Source organism: Uloborus diversus, unplaced genomic scaffold (genome assembly GCF_026930045.1).
Source record: "Uloborus diversus isolate 005 unplaced genomic scaffold, Udiv.v.3.1 scaffold_393, whole genome shotgun sequence".
Classification (NCBI taxonomy): domain Eukaryota; kingdom Metazoa; phylum Arthropoda; class Arachnida; order Araneae; family Uloboridae; genus Uloborus; species Uloborus diversus.
Genome location: NW_026558564.1, coordinates 102,794 through 127,128, shown reverse-complemented (window position 1 = coordinate 127,128; position 24,335 = coordinate 102,794). Strand labels below are relative to the sequence as shown.

The following is a 24,335-nucleotide window of genomic DNA, read 5'->3' as shown; positions in this document are numbered from 1 at the left end:
AATCGATAGAGCTGTTTGTTCTACTAAAGTCATGCACTTTTCAATTATTTGAGAAAAGCCATTTTTCCACTAGAGTACAATGGTCTAGAATCTATATACCAGTATCTATATATAAGTATTTTTTTCCCTTTTCAGTAAAATAAATACTAGTTAAAGAAAATCTATTATTTCACTGTAGGTATATGTATCAGCATTTCTTTCCATATCTGTAAACTAATTTTAAGATGTATTTTGATACTATTTGAACTTCATGTATTAAAAATACCTGAATATAATTCCAGAAGTATAGGTGGGGCTGAAAGGACCACTGTATCATGGTTATGGATGGGCCACCAAAAAAAGGGTTTTTCTTTCTTTTTTTCTGATTTTCTCTTTAATATGAAGCATAACTGGCTGTCATAGATTTAGATTACTGTCTTGTTAGAATAGGTTTGAATGATTCCATCCAGTATTTAATACACAGGTTAGAGTAGAATAGTATGCTTTTGCTTTGTTGATTTTATAGGGGTTTTTTTAAATGTCCTATTGTTTGCTTTTGAGGAATGGTGTATATTTAAATCAAACATTTAAAAAAAATTCTCTATTTGAAAATTTAGGTAATAATTCTTATTTATTATTAGCACATTGTTAATGAGAATATTGGATTTTACCATTGAATTTTAAAGAAATAATATTAAATTTTACAAGCAATTAAAATTTTAATTATTAAAAAAATAAATAAAGTTAAAAGTAAGTGTAGTGAAATAGAAAAAAAATTTTTGCTTGCGTATATGTTGTTTGCTATGTGTATTTATTCATGATAATTTTTGAAAAGATTAATTCTACATGTTTTCATTGAATTCATTTAGTGATCCGTTCATTACCTTCAATGGCCCATTCAGCCCCATGGGTAGAAATGAATGGGCCAAATTTCTATGTTTTTATTTTCTATTATTGTTCAGACATATTCTAATCCAAGTTTTATGACTTTTTTATGTAACCAAATAAGTAAAGAACTAAGGAGCAATTTTGAGCTAAAAAAAGTATTTAAAAAATTGCAAAAATTAAAGACCAAAAATTGGTCTATTCATTACCCCTCTCCCCTACCTAGTGTGAAGTTGAAATTTGTCTAAATCTCCTCAGAACTACAAAAGATTCACGCATAGAAATGTGTTAGCATTAGGGAAAAAATATCCTCATATATATAATAGCGAATGATCAAGTAATGTCCTGACATCATCAACAATGAAACTCGCGCCACGACGTGATAATTCGATACTATTGTTTGGTAATGTGTGACATGCAGGGAAAGGCTTTATTTTGGCAAGGCTGAACTGGATCCGGTAATTTAACTGTTTTACTGGTAAGACTCATTTCAGGAGAATGAAGAAGCAAAAAAGAGGTCAACAAAGAATGCTATCTACTGAAGTTTAGGGTTAATTCACTGGAGTTAGGGTTAAAATTTCAACTATGAAAATATCACCAAACAGGCAATTGCTTCGTTAAGCAATTTTCACCCATTTTATCTTGATGGGCAATTTTCTAGTTTCATAATAAGGATCAAAATATAAAAAAATAATTATGTTTTAATCTGAAGTAGTTTTTTTTTTAAATACATTTTCTTCAGCAGTGTAAATAAACACCCTAACAACTTTTAAATTAATTTTCAAATTGTCAAAATGCACATACATAAATTTAAATTATTAAAAGAAGTAACTTTTAAAAAGGCAGCACAAGAAATTCATGGAGGCCGCATGTGGCCTGGGGGCCACAGGTTCCTCCCTTCTGGTTTAGATTAACTGAAACACCTACCGAAGAAAAATATGCTTCTACTTTGAAATGTTTGTTAAATGGGATTCCATAGTATTTTGAACAATCACAGCTTCATGTGAGGAGAAAAATATATAAATAATTTCGTTAATTTTAATTCTAATTATTTGTCTTTGTCCTCAGCTCAGATTCTTATGATAAGACTACTGCAGTTCCATATTATCATCTTTCCGGCTTGAGTCCTGAAAGTGTGGTGCAGAGAATGTTTGATTTCTATCATGAGGTATTGATGATCTTAATACATAAAAGCATAATTGAGTGCTAATTTTTGAAAATATATACATACTTAAGTAATGGTTAATCACAACTTATTGATGTAATATGTTTTTGTCTAGAACAAACACATCAAAATATTGAAACCGATGATACATTATATGAATTCCATTCTATTTGATGAAGAGTCCGGTGCAAGTCTTACATTGCCCCAGGTATTATATGGTTTCATCAGCTTAAAAATATGTTGATGTTCTGTTTTAAAGCTTTTGTATATTAATAATGATGTATTGATATTAAAATATTTAATGCAATGTTAAATTTATATTTGGTATATACTGCTGTAAGAACGTTAAGTGCAGTGTCTAATTTTTTTTCTTTTGTATTTGCGTCATCTATTGTACTTAGCTTTATTGTACAAGCTTGCTTTTTTGGTTTCCACTGAAAATAAAACACAAAGAAAATGCCAAATTCCATCATTTCCCTATTTGTTTGTATGGAGTCCTAAGCCTGTTGCTTTAAATATCTCTAAACCTCGTTTCTACAAATACTGTGTTTTACCTTTCCATGACAGTGTTTCATGTACAAATACAATATAATCTCTTATACAGTATCAAAATACTGATTTTTTGCTTCTAGAATTTCTTTCAGCAACCTTGAGTATCACACTATACAGGTGTAAACTGTAAGAATAAAGATAGCATTTGAAAAGCATGCAATTTATTGCAAATCTTGTAGTTTTGTTATTTGCAGTACTTTATATATTTTAAAATACCACTTTAAGGCAAATTTTACCAAATAAAACTATTTACATCCGAAAGCATATTTTGCTTATTTGCATAGTTTATAAGTACAGGCCTCCCTCGTATAACACAGTACTTCTACAACATGGTTTCAATATTACGCAGTACCAAATTTGCAGTTATTATAACACAGTTTTTATATTACACGGTACAAAACTTTAATTCATAACTACACGGCTTTGATGTAACATGAATTTTAAAAGAAAGAAATCAATTTTTGTTCAATATACTGTTGAAAAATGTATGATAACAATTGTAATAAGTTTTTGCTTTGTTTTTATGATACTTTTACGAAAAATTGTCTGTCTTGGGCTCAAAAGTTTGGTTTCCCCGCATAACACTAACTTTTAACTTTTAAATACATACTTGATTTTAATCATCAGTGTTCTAAAAGCAAAAAAGTGAATATTATTTTGTTTCCAATGCATTTTAAGAAAATAAGATTAGGATTAAACATAAGCTAATTGTGGCAAACAATAAATAAAAAATGTAGTCAAAACAAAGTATGAAATAAAATAAATGGAATGATTCTTTTTATTTTATTTTAAATTTTGTTTTGTTGTTGTTGCTAGGACAAACTTTATTGCTACAGAAAAGATCAGATTTTTTTTTATGGAATTCGTTTTGTTCTTAGTACAGAAATAAAAGTGGATAAAAAAATTTCTTGTTGTGCATAGCAGTTTTAATTTGCGGTATGTAAAATAATTAAGTTTATCTTATATAACAACTCTTATTTTTAAATGAGTGGGTCTTTGTATGTTCTGGTTGCAAGTTTTCATTTGTATGTTCTATTGAGCCGAAATTTCAGCTATTCTAAAATTTGCACCGTAGGATTCGGTTTCGATATAACATGGTACACATTCCTTGATGTACATTATTTTAAGGTCTCGTATAACACAGTTTCAACGTAGCACTGAACATTGTTTCGATATAACACGGTATGCATTGACATGATTTATGATATGTACATGATTAATTAGGTTAAAAAATGAGTAAAAAAAATTTATAAAAAAATTTCTCATACAACACGGTTTCGATACTGCACGACAAATTAACCGTGTTATAGGAGGGATGCCTGTACATTTTTATTCAAATTTACTTAGCTTGGATATTAATGAGATTTTCTTAGCAGATTACTTATCATAAGCATTTTACAAACTTTGTTTAATGCTTCCATTTTTTTCTAGGCTCTTGCAGATGGAATCCTGTTATCTTACTCAGAAGAATCTCCTGAGATGCTGTGGAAAATAATCTTGTGCTCAAATTTCTCTGGATATAAAATTGGTATATATTTTTTCTACATTTTTTCCTTCCTTTTTGAATCTTTTGTTTCGAATATGTAGTTAAGTGCCTTTTTTTCTTTTAGACAAAGCAATTTTGATTTTAAAAAGAAGATTAACAAGTAAACGGCAGTATGTATAGTGTTATCCTTTTCTATGCTTTAATATTGTGTACTTAAATCGTGGCCATATTCAAGGGATGGGTTTTTAGGGTTCAAACTCCTTGGAAAATTTTAAAAAATATTCCAAAATATGCTTTTCATTATATTTTTGTTTTTGCTTTAAAACTTATTATTGTTGTTTTATTCTTTATTTATTATTTTTTTTTTCAATTTCTTTTAAAAAATTAAATTATTATTATTGATGAATTGTACAAACTCTTATTTATTTTTCTTGTAGTAATTTTTTTCGTTATAGTTATTGTGAACATCATTCCTTACAAAACAATACAATACAATTCCTTGAGATTTTAAATACCTGACAGTAACAAAAACATCAAAATTCTTTTAATTTAAAAGTGCCAAATTCAGTATTTTACACATTTTTTAAGTGTTAAAAAATATGAATATAAGAAGCATTACTTTGAATGCATGTACATAAGTACATGCATCTGCATACCTGCCAACTCTACTGGTTTTTCTGGGAGATTCCTTTATTTTGAGCATTTCACTCGATTGTGTATGCAGTGTTAATTTACTTGCATTTAATTGTACTTGGATAGATAGTCAAAAGTTTCCATTTTCCTCTAAATAACAATGAAAAAGTAATATTGCTGTCTGTCTCAATCACCTACTAAATTTTTTTCCAGTAGCTGTTGGCAGGTTTCATCTATTTTAAAAGTTATTAAAAACACACCAAATAATTAACAGGGGTGAAGATATATGTAATGTATGCTTCTTTTTTTTTCATTTAATAGGCACGCCACCTTTTATATTTGATCATATTGCTACCCTTAAAGTAGCATTCCCCATTTAAATAACCTATTGTAACCAAATCCAATAGAATATACAAATAAAATCAAATTTTAAAGATTATATAAATTTCACAAGAAATGTGTTGGTAAAACCTTCCCTGAAAAAAAAAAAGTCTTGTTATGGCCCTGACTTAAATATAGACTAGTTTATGTTGGTTTACAAGAAAGTAGGCTCATTTAGTTTTTGACCAAACTTGTTTTCCCTTGCAGTAATTGAAGAAAAAAAAATTGTAACTCTGAAATATGTGTGTACAATTTTCCATGTAAATTTGCTCTTTATCTATGTAATCTTCTTCAATTCTGCAGTTGGAGCAAAGATAATCTTTGGTAATCGTTACATTGTGATTCTCTAAATTTTGTCATAAAAGTAATGTTATTCAAATAGTGAATGCGAGTGAGTTTGATTATCTTTTTAGTCCTTTAAGTCCAATTAGCAGTGCAGCAGATACAACAGCTTTGGTATACATGCTGATTTTGAAGGGGAGTACTGATGCTGCTGAAAATATGCTTCTTTCGTTGTCAAAGGTAAGTGTTTTCAAACTAAAACTAAACAAATATTGTCAAACAAAAGTTTTGAATTTTGATTTTTATTCATTTCTTTTCAAAAAACAATAAACATGAAGCATTTTGTCATTTTTCATTCAAGCCTTTTAAGAAATTACTTGCTCGTGTAACAATGTATAAGAATATATGATATAAAGAGTAACATTTAAATAAAGGGATCAGCGTCTGGTTTTAGAGGAACCATTATTGACGTACAAATGAAAAGAGGGATCATAAGTGTACTATTCAAGCACAACTAGGGAGGTATGGGACTCTTTCCCAATTATTCCTTGAAATTAAGATTCCCAAAATGCAGTTTTATGCTAAGCTTTAAGGGGAGGAAGTGGGTGATGAGCCCAATGACCCACTCTTGGATCACTCAAATTAATTGTGAATAAAAATTAGAAAGACATTCGCAGACTCAATACTGTAATGTACGAGCATTGTACAAAATTGTTTGTATGAACATTCTAATTTTTGACAGGCTGATTTGGTGACTGTGTTGACTAATGTGCATTCTAAGCTGTGGAATGGAAAAACTTTATCTGTATTTGGGAAAGTAAGTCGTCACATGTATTCTCTTTACTTGGATAATTTGACTTTTTCTAAGTATAATTATATTCATATTCATATGACAATTTATGCTTTTTCTTTTGTGTATATTCTTTTTTATCTTGCTTGAGTGTTATCTTGCTCTAAACTTATACAATTCTAATTTTTGTATCCTTCTACGTTTATTTTGGAGACTTTGAATATTCGAGTTATTGTTTCTTTAAGTATTATTGAAAAAGTCGAGCAGCTAGCCCCTACTCTCATCTGCAAGATTGGAAGCCATTAGGTGTATTCAGCAATCACTCAAATTATAAAACTTTAAACTAGGTTGTTGTGAGAAAGAGAGCGAAACATGTTAAAGGGCTAATTTTTTATACCAATTGTAAGAGTATAGTGCATCATATATCTAACCTCTCAAATTTAAACATTTGTAGATTTTGCGATTAATTTTGAACTTATAGCTAATTTTTAGTGATTAAAAATTCAAAATGGTATTAAAGTATTTTTAAATAAATTAACAATTTAATGGTATACCTTTTTTTGAACTTTGAATTTGACATTAGGAGTCATCCAGAAATGATGTCCTTCTTTGAGGGGGAAGGGGGTTCATGAAATTATCAGTTTGAGAGAATGGAGAGAGGGGGGGGAGGGAGTATAACAAGAAGTATGAGTTCACACAAATTTTTTATTTACAATGTGCTCATGAAAAACATCACGACATGTGACAAGGAGAGAAGAGGGGGAAAAGTGTAATGTGACACTTTGAGTCAAAGGGACAAGGGAGGTCAAATAAGTGTGAAATCATTTATGGACCATCTTATTTATTTTATCAAAGTTAGTCTTCATTTTAGTTGTAACAACACCATGTTGCCGTTTTTGTGTTCCATACATCTACCACATGCAGGGGCGGCATTTCAACATTTCATTTGGGGGGTCGAGTTTTTTAAACATGAATTTTCTCAATATGGAATAAAATACCAGTACAATTTTTTAAGTAAGGTGATTAAAGAAATTCAAATTTTAATTTCCACGCTTTTAATTTATTTTATAGTAAACTGTAACGGAAAAGATCTTGATACTGCCGTTTCTAAAGTAAATTTTTAATGTTCGATTTTTGGAATCCAGAAAAAAAAGGAAATCTTGGTACTATATTCCGTCAATGTCCAGTGGCATGCTCTTGGCAGTACAGCTGAAGATGAAAGTCTTGCTTGTCCCATCATGCACCAAAAAAAAAAAAAAAAAAAAAATCTCTAACCTTCTGAGACACGAAAATGATCTTTCACAGTTAGCTGAGTTGATTGGAATTGGTGAAAAATAATTGAAGCTACAAAGTTATGTTAGAAAATGCATCTTTAAAAATTTTCTCTTAAAAAAAACCACGCAAGTTTAAAATTTGTGCTCTAGTCTTCATTTTTCATCATTGAAGTACACTGGCTCTTCACAAAACAATTCTTTTTGCTTCGTTCAACAACTTTTACATGTAACTGAAATATTTTATTTATCTTGTTCAATAACCTGCACATATAATATTGAACTTAGAATTATCACTAAATCTTGTGCTAATTTCATTAGAAACTGAATGAATCTATTATTTGATACAAAATATTGAGCCAAACATAGGACTTTGCATCATCATGTGAATTTTTGTCACTTTTTTAAATATTTTTTTAAATGGGTCTAATAATTCCAAATTAACAAGAAACTCTTATAATAGGAGCTCAATCAAGAGTTCTAGCTTTATCTTTTGAATACCATTTTGTACCTTTCAGTTAAAGAAATACAAAAGTAAACCCAACAAAAGTACTTGTTGATGCACGAATTTTTTTCAAAAATAGCGGATCTTTTGTAAGAAGTTTCCATGAAAGTATACAATGTATTGAATTGCTTAAATATGCCTCTTAACAGAAGGAATCAATGTTCACTCACTAACTGAACGTACATTTTAAATATAATCGCAACAATGAACTCAAAATACCAAGGAACTTCTTGTAAAAATCGGGCCAGTCACACCTGTGCACTGCCCTTTCACATTAGAAGCAGAAGCATCATCTTAACTCTGAACTTAAAAGTATGAGACATTTAACCCATATGAGGAAATTTCTTCTTCAGTTGAAACAAACTTATTCTCCATCTGTTTTTTATTCTGGAAGTTCTGAAAATGATTCATGAATTTCTAAGTTATTACCCTAAATAGCGAAAAACGGTTGCTCGTGTCTGGACAGGTCTCGAATTTCATCAACTTTTACTAAAGATCGTCTGCAGATTTTTTTTTTTTTAATTATTGCATATGATCACTGATTCGTGCGTTATGTGAATTAAATTTCCCGATTTCTTAATATTTTGCACAAAATATTTGGGGGTGCAACCGCCCCCTCTTGCTCCCCCTATTTGCCGCCCCTGACCACATGTGTAAGGGTAGATGTGTAGAACACAACATTGTAGGTAATGTACTTGTAGAACATACTTTTCTTTTAAAACCCCTACTTTCTAGCATGAAACTTTAAGATTATGCATAGACAGAAGAAGTTATTCTTTTTCTTATGTTCAGGGTTAAGCCCAGTTTGTGTGGATGATAGACAAGACTCCCAAATGTTCGACAATGTGGGAGTTTTAGAACATTATGTTAAGATCCCCTCAAGGTATACTTCAGACGCTACCCATGTCGTAGGCAAAAGGCACTAAGCCTAAAATTCCAATTTTGAGATTTTGTTAATTTAAAGTTTCAAATTGCTATGAAAAATAGCAAAAATTATTTTGCTGACCTTGAACTCTTACAGTAAGCTTATTCATATAACTTTAAATTTGTATAGTGAAATAACTTACTAGCAGTGCTGTAATTCAAAAAAAAAAAAAAAAAATGTTTGGGAACTACTCTTGTGGTTTGGGGAGATTCACCAAAAGAAAAAGGTGGTTTGAAAACAATTTACATTACATTTGCATTATTTTTATGACAAGAAACCAAATATTTCAAGCAACAATGTTCCCCTCTCCCCAGCTAGAACACTACTGTAATGTCTAATAAATTACTGTGATTCATCGAAAAAAAATTTTTTTGAATTAATGGCATACCAGAATACTGAAGATATAAACTGCTGCATGTTTGGTGGTTTTATGCATTCAAATTTTCCACTGAAGTTATTTCAAAAGTTAAAACACATAACTGGATAAATTAACCCTTTATTTGGAACAGTTGCTCAAAATCAACCTGTACTTTCATTGCTTCTTAAAAATGATCTACAACTCCAAACAGCTTATTCAGTATAGTTACTGTATTTTTGTAATAATGAAACTAAATTTCTAAGAATACATTTAATCATCGGGGGAGGGGGTGGAAGACTGCAAGTGGTGAGGGTGATTGGAAAATTGCTCTTTATAATTACATGTTTGATTATAAGTTTATAGAGGTTTTTTTTTTTTGAAGTTTGTTAAGTGTGTTCGACCTGATGCTTTTGTGGAACTGCTATTGAATGATGTTGACAACAAAACCGTAAAAGTACCAGAGATTCTAGACATTTTGCAAGTAACTTGATTTCCTTTCTTTTTTTCAAGATAATATTTTTATTCCTCTTGTATGCTGCTTCTGATTTTGTATTTCATTTTGCAGAATGATTCTCCAAATGTTGAGCTTCATAAAGTTCCCCTCCTGAAGGAATTCTTGGAAGCAGTTTTAAGTGGTAACATGCAATGCTAAGTGTGATGCGTAACTATAGTCGCTTTTTTATTAGTGCATTGATTCATGACATTTTAATTTTTGTTTTATTTATTTATTTGCAGACAAAAAAAATATGCCTGATGTTGGCTCTTCTGTATTGGTATGTAGTTGTTTTTCTTATATATGATTGAAAAATATTAAAACATTCCTTAAATTTGCTATTACTATATCCTTTAATTTGTTATGCAGTGTAAACCCTTTTTATCCAAACTTTTGTAATCTGGTTCATTCCACATCTCTAAATACAATGAGAGATAGTTGCCAGAAACTGCTTAACATAATTGTGCTGGGATTGAATTGTTTGTTTCACAAATGTAGCAAGTACTCTTCTTCAAATTTTAAGAAAATAGAAATTTGTTCTTTTCCTTTAAAGCATGGCTAAAATTTTGGGAAAGAAATTTGATTTTATTGGTCCAAATTAAAACGTTTGTATGGGGTTGTATTTTTGTTTTAAGCATTTTGCAATGCACTAGTCTGGCAGTCTTGTTTATCTTCTTTACTAATAATAAAGCTCAATGTCCGGATGTCTAGATATCCGGATGTCTGTGACGCGCATAGCGCCTAGACCGTTTGCCCGATTTTCATGAAATTTGGCACAAAGTTAGTTTGTAGCATGGGGGTGTGCACCTCGAAGCGATTTTTCGAAAATTCGATGTGGTTCTTTTTCTATTTCAATTTTAAGAACAAAAATATCATAAGATGGAAGAGTAAATTACGAAATTATCATAAAGTGGAACCGTAACATGGGCACAAGCAATTGGCGAGAAAATTCACCATACATTATTTGTAAATACAGGCGAACCAAAAGACCTTTTAATTTTTCTATTACGGGCGAAGCTGTGCGGGTACCACTAGTTTATTCATAAAACTGGTTAGTGCTATAGTGCTGCAATTCCGACCCCCCCCCCCTCCCAACCCGTCCGACTCCCTAAATACCTTTGCTTCAAATTTTAAAGAAGTGAAGAATAATATATCATTTTAGTCAAAACATTAAATTTTGTCTGTTCATGTTTTAGTACTTTCTCTGAAGTTTTTAGTTCTGTTTGTGAATTACTATTACTTATATTTTTCTTTTTTAATAGTATTATGGTCGTTTCAAAAATTTTAAAAGTATTTTTTTTTTGAAAGAGCATGCTTAAAAACATAGGATATGACCTTTTTTTAAATTTATTTAAGTTTAATATTTTCAAAAATTACTTTAATAGTTGCGCTTTTATTGTTTACACTTCTGTCGTGCGACATCAAAAATGATGAAATGCCATTCAATGTTTCCATTCACAGAACAAAATATTTAATTCGCATCTTTACTCACGTGTATTGGCAACAATATGGTTTATAGCAAGCGTAAAGCGCAATTTAAATTCGCTGCTTGATTATTATAACGTGGAAACGTAGTAGAAAGATGCGCCAAAATTGCATCATTTGTGATGTCTTAAAGACCATGCCTTGTTTGAAAAATCGGACATTTTAAAAAATTAATTAAAAAAAACTGTTGGGAAAATGAAATTATTTTCTGGGTCCATGTAATTTTTTTTGCTCATTCTATCCATTTCAATGACTAAAAGTAGTACTTTTGACTGAAGGAAACCACCCCATTATGTCGAGAAATACATTCTGCAAATATACAATCCTTTGTGTTGCAAGAAAACTCAATTCTCTTAACATATTTTTTAATATTTTCAATTTTTATTCGAATATACAAAACAGTCCACAACTTTTTGACCTTTAAGGCTTCAGCAGGAAAAAATATTTTAAATGTATGTACATTTCATGACAATGTTTATTAAATGTCTTAAGAAAAACAAAGTCAATACCACTCATAGATGGAAAATATTGTAAATTTCACACACATTAGTAATAAAATTCTACAGAAATAATTTTAAGAAAATTTATTGAATGATTTTAGTTTAAGACAGCAAAATTCAATAACAACTATTTAATATTCACCAGAAAAGATCATTGAAATTTATGAAAAATATTTTAAAGAAAACTTGATTGTTAGGAATGCACTTTAGTTTCCCTATTTTGTTTTCCCTGGAGCTTTAAAACTTTCCAATTTTTCCATGAAATTCCACTGAGTAAGAATCAAATGTTTTTGTATGGGACTAAGAGGAATTCCTAATTTAAACCATTATCATAGTTCAAGTCTTAGATTCTTAAAACTGCATTTTTTTTCACAGCAATTGGCAGTCCTGCATTTGGAATGAGTGAAATATATCTGCTATCTCTGATGGAATAAAAAATTATGATTTTTTCCTTAACTATTAGAATAAATGAGGCTATATGGTGTGGAAAGCTACTTTGAGACAATGTTTTTTTTTTTTTTTTAAGTTGAAGCAAAAAAAATTATTCTTTAACCTACATTAATAATGTTTTCACACTTCCCATTCTTTATTTCAATTTCACCTACGTGTTTAGGCATCTTCGTTTCAGCAATTGCACTAAGGTATTCTAGTAATGTTCATGCATAAAACTAATATCAAATGAATGTTCATTGATTATGTAAACCAAAGCAACTCTCAAAGCTGTTTGATCCTGATCTGGAAGCTCTATCATTTTTTTTTTCAAACTATAAACAGCCTTGACATTTTTTTACTTAGCTAAACCAAAATTGTGTAACTTCATCATTTGGGCATTGTCTGAACTATTGTGTTCCAAAATGATAGAAAACTAAAATTTTCACCTAAACCTATTTATTTGCATGTGTCCATTTATGTTCTATTGAAGGTCCAGAATGAAGGATTTTCTAAACATTTGTATTTTTTCCCATGTTTGTGCTAATTGTTTCACTCACCTAGTTTTCTACACTAACTTTTGTAATCTTTTTGTGACATAACTCTTTTCTTCTTACTTTATTTTTTAGACACTTCTTGTGAAGATATATTTGAAGAGATTACTGGAATCCAAAAACTGTATTACATCTAATTCCTCAAGCTCCTTGTCAAGTAATGTAAGTATTTTTTATTATTGTATAAGATTACATTTTAAAAAACATTTCTACTAATCTATTATATCACTTAAAAGTTATGTTGCTGATCTTTTATAAGTACCTGAGGTTTAACAAATTGACTGTAAATTAAAATTAATGCACTTTCTTTCTTGCTAAAATAACTGATATAAGAAAAATACAAAAATTATGTGAGGAATGCTTCTAAATTATTTTCATTGCAATATTGCTTCTTACCAGCAAAATGAATTTTGCTTTGTTATAAATAGTATTGACATCATTGCAATATTTATTTATTTGAGTCACATTAAAGCTATTGTAAGTTATAAGCAATAACATTGACAAACAATATAGCTTAACTATGGTAACTATAGTAATTTACCTGTTCAACTAAGTGCAAGTACATTAATTATGTCTTTAGGATTTATTTTATTATGTTAATTCAATATTTAAGTTGTAAAGTTAAAAGAGCTGATGCACTTAGTCCTGGTAAAAAATCTTTTATATTTTTTAGGATCATCTTGATCAATTACTGACTGATTATGTTAACTGCCTCATTTGGAGTTGGGAGATCATGGCTCACACTGTGCCATTGAAATTTTTAGGGGGATTGTTTTTAGGGATATATTTTTCTTTTTTGGATGAAGGTTCTCTCTTTGGGGGGGGGGGGGTCTTTGTTATTTTTTGGGGGGGGGGGTGCCACCTTGGTTGATAAGAACATCAGATTTTTGCTTATTAAAGGATACAATTTATAACCACTGCTGTAATGTAGATTTTCAATGTGGTGCATAAATTTAGCTTTTTTTTCATGTTCAAATCCAGGAATGTTTTACATAATTTGTGAAACTACTTTTTTGCAAATACTGCTCAGGACTTTTTTTATTTTTTTGAAAAACAGATCACTGTAAATGTTTTGTGCGACATAAAAAATGCATTCCCTTACAATGAATAGCTTTCTTAAAGAGAGAGCTGACACTTAACAGATGTAAGCAAAAATATACGCCATTAATGATTATTTTTGAGGGAAAGTTTATCTTATAAGTTAAAACAAAAGTAAGTAAACTTTAGTCATCAGATTGAAAATAATCTCTCAGATTATCTAAAATTATCCAGGGTGGCGACAGATCAGGGAGATCAGGGAAAAGTCAGGGAACTTTATTAATCAGGGAAAAGTCAGGGAAATATCAGGGAATTTTGAAAAAATAACAAAAAATCAGTAAAAATTGATTTTATGAAGAAAAAATTTTTTTTATTTTTTTATTTTTATTTTTTTTTTTTTTTTGCTTTACAAAATTAAGTACTCTAATTCCCTACGCATTTTCCACCAATTATCTGTTCAAAAAAAAGTAAAATTAATGAGGTGCGTTTATACACTGCCACATATTTGTGCATCTTTTTTCCTCAATGTCAAAGTATTGAACCTTACTTATTAACCACAGGATGAACTTCCTAAGATTGCTTCTGTGTCTGTTAGGTTGTTTATTTTACCTAGCTTGACATTTCCTTTTACGCTTTCAATGCTGCGTAAAATAAACATACAGGCAAAGAGGAAGCCTTCATTAATGCCTTAGCTGCTTTGCCTTTATTCCATTGTCTCGAAGTAATTAGCGTACTGTGATCACGATTTCAAGAAGAAATCTTTGGTTTTTGAATTAATACTATAAAAACTTAAAAGTTATTACTTCGTGTTTTTAATTTAATTGCTAAAATTGAACTTTCAATTTAAAAAAAAATTTGGTTTTTGCCGTTATACTATTTGTTGTCACCGCAGATTATAAAGATTTTCTTTTCTTCAGATTTAAGTGATTCTTTAATTTAATAACCAAGTTGTATTCTTATTTATATATTTTGAAATTAACTAATTGCTTTTTTTTTTCTTGCATTTCAAAGTTGTTTGATACAAAAGCAAGCTAAGATTTTTTTTCATTACGTACTGAAATCATTTGAAATAGAGTTACCTTGGGTACTTAAGTAAATTTTTTAATTGCTAAAATGCTGTATTCATTCATTAAAACCTATGTTCTTGATTAGAGAAAAGCTCCCTATGAATGGATGTCAAATGGTTTCATCTGTTTTGCATAAATATGCCAATTAGTTATATAAAAATAACTACATTACTTCTGTTCTTTCACTATGACTTGCTATTCTTGCAATAATTATTATACTGTTTTAAAACTTAGTTCAAAATAATTTCAATTACTTTTTAGTTCTATCATAAATACACATATGTTTTTAAGAGTAATTTTAATAGTTTTTTAAAATTCTTATACTAAGTGGTTTCCCGAAGTAAAGTATTTTTTTTTTAATTTTCTATAATCTTTCCATTGTAGAAAAATTTAATATACTGTTTTGTAGGTTTTTTTCCCAAAAATTGACTTGATATGTTTTTTTAACCATTTTATTTAAAAGTAGCATCTTTTTAAAATATATCTTTAGTTCAACAACTTTACACAACTTAAAACGTTTAAAATGCTGCATTTTATACAAATATACAATGGATTCCAAGTAGAGTAAAGAAAGAAAACCATTATCATTGGTAACGTAAATCAGGGAAATTTGGTGAACTTAATCAGGGAAATCAGGGAAAAGTCAGGGAACTTTTTTTCACAGTTCCTGTCGCCACCCTGTTATCATTTGATGTGTTTATCTTACATTTTAGTTTTATTTTTTCAAAAAAGTTATTTGCTTGTAAAACAACTTTTTTTAAACAGAGTATAATATCTTTTATCGTTTTGAATATTTTATTAAAAAAAATGTGCTTCATTACTAATAACTTCCCAATTTTCTATTAGTTTTTTATATTTTTGCATTTCATTTATTCAAATGTCACTAAATTATGATTTTAATTATAGATGATTTCTTTTGCATCACTGTTTGGATCAAGACCATCATGGTTGAATGAAATGCCTCCATTTTATGGTGTGTTACCTTTTTCTCTTTCTAAAAAAAAAAAAAAAAAAATTGTAATAAAAACATCCTTAAGTTAAAACCCTTTTAACACGTTGAATGTTATAATTTTTGTGATTTTCTTCAAGGCAAGGGGATTTCACGAACTTGCATGCTCACATCTAGTTCTGGTGATACTTCTGCAGATTCCTGTTGTTGCTGGAATTGTAATGAAGACTTACTTAGATTACAAGTAATATTTATACATTTAGTTCATTATATTTGATTTTTGAAAACGGTTTTGTTTTTGTACCAAAACAAATCTTCCACTTTAATTAATTAGCAAAGGATAACGCAAGATTTTCCCCCACTGATACAGAAAGCACTTTGTGTTTTAGATGCTTAATGATATTTGTAAGTGTCACGCAAAGTGCTGATCAGGAAGAACTTAATAACATGTAAAAACATCAATGGTACAGACATGAACCAATTGAATCAGCTTTAAATAAAGCATGTTTAAAATGCTACATAAATTTTCCCAGAAATCATTGGCTTGTGTTAGTTACAAGATGTAGTGTTCAGAAAATATGCACAGAATAAAAATTAATTTACTGCTAAATTTTGACAAAATTTAGACTTAACATTTTTTGCATGAACTGTTTATCTCTTCATTAAATTAAAAATTAAAATGTAAAATCATCACCTCATATACATTTATTATTTGCATATGTTAACCCTTTGAAACACGGTAGCTTCAAATAAAGCCACTATTCCCCTCCTCCTCCTCTAGCCAACTAACACAACTAACACAATGGCTTCAACAATTGGCTGAAGAAAAAAAAAATGGTGTCCCCAAATAAAGTGCTAAAACTAGTGCTCATTTTCTGGTACAGATCCATTTGACTTTTATGTTTATAACATTTTAAACTCACTTTTTTTAAAAAAGTTACATAGAACAGAAGTTCTCGACCTTTTAGGCTCCTATGCCCAACTTTGAACCCTAAAATGAAGTCATACCTATCCCCCTCATCATATATGTTAATACAGAAGTAGTACAAAATTAAACTGAAGATGATTAGAATATTTAAAGGTAGTTTATAAGTAAAAATCCGGATAATTTCAGCCACAAAGCTTAACATTACGAAATAAAACTTTATTTTGAATATATTGTTATTAAAAAATCGGATATCCAAGAAAGAAAAGAGGAATAAATAGAAGTTTTTTGGAGCAATCTAAAATCTAGATGAGGTTGACGTACACATACACATCAGTCACTTTCACAACATTAAAGACAGGGCTGACAGTTGTTTAATATTCACATGTGATCAGAAAAGTGAATACTGTATTGTTTATTTAACTTTTAATTTTTTATTTAAAATACTCAGGCCTCACTTAAAATTCTTCTTTGCCCCCCCCCCCCCCCTCTGGTTAAGAACCGCTGATATAGAGCACATAAAATTTTGTCTATTGTTATTATTTATTTGTTTTTATTCTTCATTTCTTTGGGCATAATGTGATTTTGGTCCATGTATATTATCAGAGTGGCGACAGATCAGGGAGATCAGGGAAAAGTCAGGGAACTTTATCACTCAGGGAAAAATCAGGGAAATATCAGGGAATTTTGAAAAAATAACAAAAAATCAGGGAAAATTGATCAAATGAAGAAAAAAAAAAATTTTTTTCCCTTGCAAAATGAAGTACTTTGATTCCATGCGAATTTTCAGCCTATTATTCGTTTAAAAAAAGTAAAATTAATAAGGTGCGATTACACATTGCCGAATATTTGTGCATCTTTTTTCCTCAAGGTCAAAGTATTGAATCTTAGGATGAGCTTCCTAAGATTGATTCTGTGTCTGTAAAGTTGTTTATTTTACTTAGCTTGAACTTTTCTTCACCCATTCCATGCTATGTAAAATAAATAACCCTACAGGCAAAGAGGAAGCCATCAATTATGACTTTGCTCCTTTGCTTTTACTCATTGTCTTGAAGTAATTAGCATACTGTTATATCACAATTTCAAGAAAAGATCTTTGTTTTCTCAAATTAATTTAATTGCTAAAATTAATTTGACTTAAAATCAAATTTGTTTTTTTGCCATGTTATTATTCCCTGTTACTTCAGATTACTCGAAGGGTTTTTTTTCCAGACTTTAAAAACTCTTTTTTTTTTAAAACCATATACATATATATTTTGAAATTAATAATTGTTTTTGAAATGTTGTTTTGTGATGTTGTTTGTAACTAAAGTAATCTAAGATTTTTTTTCGACAACTAATGAAATCATTTGAAACCGAGTTGTGTACATAAGTAAATATTTTTCTTATTTTTAATAGTTAAAATACTGTATTTATTCATTAAAACCTAAGTTCTTAATTAGAGAATAGCTCAATATGACTGGTTGTTGAAAGATTTCAATTTGTTTTACATAAATATGTCTATTCTGCCGCGTGCAGGTAAAGGGCAGAAACTGTATAGTATTCTTTTTTATTTTTGCATTTTTGTCATCTATGGTACGTTACCTTTATTGTACAAGCTCGCTTATTTGGTTTCCGCTGAAAAAAAGGCGAGAAAAAAACGTGTAATTCCAACATTTTCCCATTGTTAGTACTGAATCCACTACACATTTCTTCAAATATCTCGAAAACTAATTTCTGCAGATACTGCTGTTTACTTGCACACGGTTCAGTATTTTTTACTTAAGTAGAACTACATTGCTTCTTTACTTTAATTATCACTTGTTACTCTTGCAGTAACAATTATACTGCTTAAAAGCTCAGTTCAAGATTATTTCCATTTAAAATTTTTAGTTTCATCTTGATTAGATATGCCTTTAAGAATGGTTTTAATAATTTCTCAGAATTCTTATTTTAACTGGTTCCTGGAAGTAAAGTATTTGTTTTAGATTTCCTATAATATTTCTTTGTCAATAATTTAATAACTATGTTTACCAAAAAAAGGAGCTTCTTTTCAAAATATATTTTTAATTAACAGCTTAAACCGTTTCAAACACTGCATTTTATTTAATATGCAATGCTTTTCAGGTAGGGTTTAGAAATTAAACCATTATCATTCGTAACGTAAATCAGGGAAATTTGGTGAACTTAATCAGGGAAAAGTCAGGGAACTTTTTTTTCCAGTTCCTGTCGCCACCCTGTATATGTTCCATTTTGAGCTTCACATCTGCTCCAAGTTTTTTATTTTTAAACTGAATGGAAGGAAAAGATTTTTTTTTTTTTTTTTTGTAAAATCATTTTTAATTGTAAATGTTAGAAATTTCATTTTTGAAGTTCTTATCATTTCAATGTACAGTAAAACCTCTCCTAACCAGGGGCGTAGCTAAGGGGGTTTTTTGGGGACAAACCCTCCCCCCCCCCCCGAAATGTTAGTCTCAAAAAAAAAGAGAAAAAGAGGGAAGAGAAAGAAAAAAAAGAAAAAAAATCAAAACGATTTTTTTCTGAGTAACAAAGGTCAAAAATTCACTTTGCGCCCCCCCCCCCCCCAATGCCATTGAAAATCTGCTCCATGTGTGACCCTTAAGCATAAAGACGCCTCCCTCTGCTGTGACAGTTTTTTGATAATTGAGTGAAATTTGACACTTCGCTTTAGAAATGAGATCGATTTGTTAAATCCACTCCCTGTCCACTCCTCCAATTTATTAAATCCATCCAGCTTTCTTTGTCATAGATTTCACAAATTGTTAAATATGTTTAATTTTATGAGCCGCGCAGTGGGAATATTGCATACAGTCGAATCTGTATATTTTGAATTTCACATTAAAGAAAAAAATTCGAGATAAAGAGGTTTTGAAATACGGGGGCTTTAAGAAACTTTTTATAGAAATTTGAAATATGATGGTGAAAATTTTAAATCGATACTAGAGACAATATGGGCTCTTGATTAAAATTCCTCTTTATTAGTTTGTTAGGTATTTATTCTATTATTACATTATTAAGTGCTTTATTGCGAGTTCAAGGAATCATTTTGACAGTAAAAGAAACTTGAAGCACATCTTTTTCAAGAAAAAGTCTTTTATTGCTCTTTGGTCCCTGATTTTTTTTTTGATTCATTTTTTATTCTTTTGAGGTTAGCAATTGGCCCAAACAAAATTCATAATTGTTTCTCTTGCGGTTTAAATGCTGTTCTATTTTCTTTATATAAATCTTGTAGCTTAAATATTATTCTATTTTCTTTAGATAAAACTTGTATTTTTCGTTTTAAAAGGTTCAATGTTTGTATTTCATGTCATGCTGATATTCTGGACTTTCAGTAACCCACTTGCTTGTTTTGTGAGATGTCGGGGACTAGTGCTGCTTTTTTAGGCAAATTTCGCCAGCAGCACTCACGAAACATCTCATGGTTTTTCCCTACCCTTGGGGAGTACCCCCTGATGAGGCCCCTAGGTATTTTGGGATTTTTTCATTTTTTCCTTCTTTTAAAAGATTTTTCGTTCTTGTTCAATCCTTATATTGCTATCAAATGTGTTGTCTACCAGTATCATAGAGCAGCCTGTGGCGCCTATTGAACTGAGTAGTGAAGTTCATTTTGGTTGACTTGTCCAGATTATAAATACAATATATGATAGTGTTTCTATATATATATATATATATATTAGGGTGTGTCTTATAATGCACTTTTTAAAAAAGTTTTGAATTTCTTATGGGGCACCCCTTTAATGGTTTCCTTTTGATGAAAAAATACACACATAAAAGTTTCATAGAATTTGAACATAATTTAGGGGGTGCTACCAGTGATTAAAATTACATTCATTGTGAAAAAAATGGTGTAAAAATCAACTCCCCAATATATCTTGTCACATTTTTAATCAACATGAAATTAGGTTGGTTGGGTTTAACATAACACAAATATATATTTCATATGTATACAAGAAAATAATAAGCATTTCATGGTTGTCATTTTATGTAATAATGTCAGAAAAGCATCCGAAAGTTCGGTAATGCCATTCATATTACAGGTTTACACTTTCGGTCTTTTACATTCAGGAATATTGTGATTTTTCTCTTTGGTTACTTCCATGTGACAATACAAACTTTTCACTGATTGCTACTTACTATCCAGACGAAATAAATAAATTTAAAAAAAATAAAAAGAGAGAGAGTTGACAAATTTTGCAGCAGTGGTAGCACCCTCTAAATATTATTCAATTTTTATTTTTCAGATATGAGAATTTTTTTTTCTTCCAAAGGAACAAAATGAGAGGGTGCCTCATGAAAAAATAACAACTTTAAAAATAAGACGCACCCTAATATATATATATATATATATATATAAAGAAACCCCCCTCTCCTCCCCCCCCCCCCCGAAAGTCGGATCTAGCTACGCCTCTGCTCCTAACGGACACCCCTCTTATGCAGACAATTTTTAATTACCCAGTTCCAATGAAAATAACATTATTAAACCCCTGTCCTGCGGACGCCTCTCTATTTTGAACAAAAAAATTGGCCCGTTAGTGTCCACATTGGAGAGATTTTACTGTATTTATCTTTAAAAAAATATAATAATAAAACTTGAATATTCATTTTTAGTCTCTATTATCGTATTTGGGATCAAACGAAGACATTAAAGGACTGGTTCTGGAGTTTTTATACTCGGCCAAAGAAAAGAAGACTGACTGGGTCAGTTTGGAAGTTATGTGTTCAAATGAAGCTCAAGCAATAAAAATATTAATAGGAATGTCACCAAAAGCTTTGCTTCCTTATGCCAAGGAAAATATTGGCAATGACCAGAAAAAAGTGAATATATTGTTTTTAATTTCTTTTTTTTTTATTCTGTCTCTTCAGAGCTTGCATCTTTAAAGCTTTTTTCTTTTTTTTTTTTGTAAGATGCAGGTTAATTCTGATATAATTAGCATAAAATGTGCTCAAAATTGCTATTTGATTTTTAAAAACTTGAAATAGGAGAAAAATATCCTTAAATAAAATGTAACAATAAGTGGGAAAAGGCTTGTGAGTTTTAATTGAACACTTATTGAATTAATGTATTTTTCAATCACTTAAAGAGCTTTAAAAAATGTTTTGTCTTGTTAGGTTAAATATTTTGTGTGATACTTAGAGACAGATTTTAATAGAAACGTTGAGCGGTTTATCTGCTGAAAACATAACGATCTTAAAATCTCATAAAGGTTCTACAAGATGTGAACAGAAATTGAAACATACATGTGAATCGTGAAACTAGAATATAAAGCACAGAAAAAAAGGTATAGCCAATTGAGCTTTTAATTCTGGTTTAACTCCTCTTGTACATTTTTTGCAATGGTTGGGAAGTTTTAATTTGGGTATCAAAATAAGCAAAGTAAAAACTGCATCACACTTTTTTTTTTTTTGCAAAAAAAAAAAAAAAATGAAGATTTTGAAGTTTAAGACTCTTTATAGTTGGGACAAACTTATTCTCATAGCATTGTGAAGGCTGCGTAGGTCATAATCACAGCATTAAGACACTTGCATTTTAGGTTTGCCCATACTGTAAAGCCATTCATTGAATGCTATTAAATAAATGTCTACTTCAGAAGGTTAAGAACTTTAAAAAATATTTTGTCTTGCTTATAGTGGGATACTTAGAAACATATTTTTAAAAAGACGTCGATAAGGTTTAAAAAATAAAATGAAAACCCATAGGAATAAAAATGAAAATTACAGTAGCAAAACTTTAAGGGATAAAAGATTAACACTTACGATAAACGTGTGAAATGCTTCTATGAAAAAGTTTCATCCTTTTAGACATCTGATGTAGTATTTTCTTCAGCAATTTTGGTAAATTGATCTTGTATACAAAATTACGTTAACTGTTGTGATTGTTGTACTTCTGAACCATACCATTTCTATTTATACTAATTGCTCAGAAGGCAGAAATTTTTTTATCTCTTTGAATTTCCTTAATTTGAAACTTTGATGTACTGAATTTAGACTTTATTTTCATAATATTTTCACATAGTGAGTTTAAAGCTCAATTTCATCATAAACGTTTTGCAGATTTTGAAAGTTTTTGTCACAGAATCAATGGCTGTTACAAAGGGAGGCGCATGACCCCCCCCCCCCCCCCCCCAACTGTTGACAATATTATCAGTCCACATTGTGTTCAAGCACTGGACGAATAATAAGCACTAGTAATAAGTGCCTTATTACTAATCCATTTAGTGCTTTTTATTGACCCCAAAGCAGTTAGAAAATTTTAGTACCAAAACCATAAAATTGTTCATGCTTCAGCATGCCTCCTCCCCCCTAAAATGGTAGTCTGTATCCCCATGGCACTGAATCAATGTACACATATAGGTTTACAATATTGAATCAATGAAAAAGTGAATACTGCTGAGAAGGATTTACTGCTCAAGTAGGTTCTGAAGGAGCAACGAAAATGTAATCTATTTATTCTACTTAATTCTTTGTTTATTATCTAAATTACAAGTGTGGCTGATACCTTTGAGATAACTTTAATGTGTACTTTTATTCATTTACACAAATTCAGCATGGGCAATTTAGACTTGACGGACTTGAAGCGTCTCAAAAATGTGAAGCATTAAATTAGAAATAGATAATTGTTATGAAATCTGAAAGAGTTTAGTATGCTCTTCAGATTCCATTCTATGTTTTGTTTCTAAATTGTGCTATATTTAGTGAAATATTGCTTAAATGAGCTTTAGAAGGATAAAATTTCTTTTTCTTTCTATCTTTTTTTATTTTTTTAAGAGAGAGAGATTAAAGAAATTTCTGTGACATTAATTTGAAAAAAATCATTAAGTGAAGATCAAATGTCAATATATAAAATTCCTCCTCTCCCTTTTTTGACAAATTTTATAACAATTAATCTACAAAAAGGGAAAAAAAAAACTCACTTCACAGTCAATTTGTTTTTATTAATAGACAGATAATGGATAAAAAGGTGTAAAAATCCAAAATGCTGCAAATTTTGCTAGATTTTTGTTCTAAATAGGTGTTGAAAAAACATGTTATTACTTTAGATATGTAATTGATTTATTTATAGATTTTATGTTTATTTCTAATTTAAAGATTTATATCTGTTTTATTTTAAACTTTTTATTTTAGTGGTGCACTTTGTTTTCCTTACTTCATGAACATATGAAACGACTTCAGGACGAGGATCCGCAATTGGAGGAATATGCACAAACATTCCATGGTTAGTAATTTTTCTCATATTCATTGTAATCATCTCTTTCTCCCATAAACACATCGCTGATTTTTAAAACTATGCCATGGTAATGAAAAAAATTGACAAACAGAAAAGTCGTTGTTACAATACTAACAATGCCATCTTTACGCATAAAGCTTATTTGGAGTTGAGAGCCTTTAAGATGGATAAAGGATATGCTACCTGTAGCGTCCCTACAGGAGGGGAGGCAAGGTGGGATGCCCACCCTGGGTATCGCCCATCTGGTAATTGACGCCCGAAATGTATTTGAAAATTCTTCAAAAATAAAAAAAATTTCTTTCGGAATTTTCTTCCAATATTTTAAATAATGTTTAAGCTATTGAAGCCAGTAGCATCATTAGAGGAGGGAGGGGGGGGGGGGGGGGGTATGTGGGGTGGCACACTTTCAGGGTAGTAATCACCCAAATAAATTTAAGATCCAGTAGAGCATGATGAGG

At 30.0% G+C, this 24,335-nt stretch overlaps 1 protein-coding gene across 1 annotated transcript in view; it reads left to right on the top strand.

Moving 5' to 3' along the window:
* LOC129233412 (BLOC-2 complex member HPS3-like) overlaps nt 1-24,335 on the top strand; it is a 47,045-nt gene that overhangs the window by 21,905 nt on the left and 805 nt on the right. The window contains exons 7-20 of the mRNA XM_054867442.1: nt 1,933-2,032; nt 2,145-2,237; nt 4,013-4,109; nt 4,192-4,237; nt 5,495-5,603; nt 6,106-6,180; nt 9,595-9,693; nt 9,778-9,847; nt 9,948-9,985; nt 12,749-12,835; nt 15,685-15,751; nt 15,868-15,971; nt 21,261-21,467; nt 23,775-23,865. Coding sequence (XP_054723417.1) covers nt 1,933-2,032; nt 2,145-2,237; nt 4,013-4,109; nt 4,192-4,237; nt 5,495-5,603; nt 6,106-6,180; nt 9,595-9,693; nt 9,778-9,847; nt 9,948-9,985; nt 12,749-12,835; nt 15,685-15,751; nt 15,868-15,971; nt 21,261-21,467; nt 23,775-23,865 — 1,283 coding nt within the window. The remainder of the gene's footprint in view (nt 1-1,932; nt 2,033-2,144; nt 2,238-4,012; nt 4,110-4,191; nt 4,238-5,494; nt 5,604-6,105; nt 6,181-9,594; nt 9,694-9,777; nt 9,848-9,947; nt 9,986-12,748; nt 12,836-15,684; nt 15,752-15,867; nt 15,972-21,260; nt 21,468-23,774; nt 23,866-24,335) is intronic.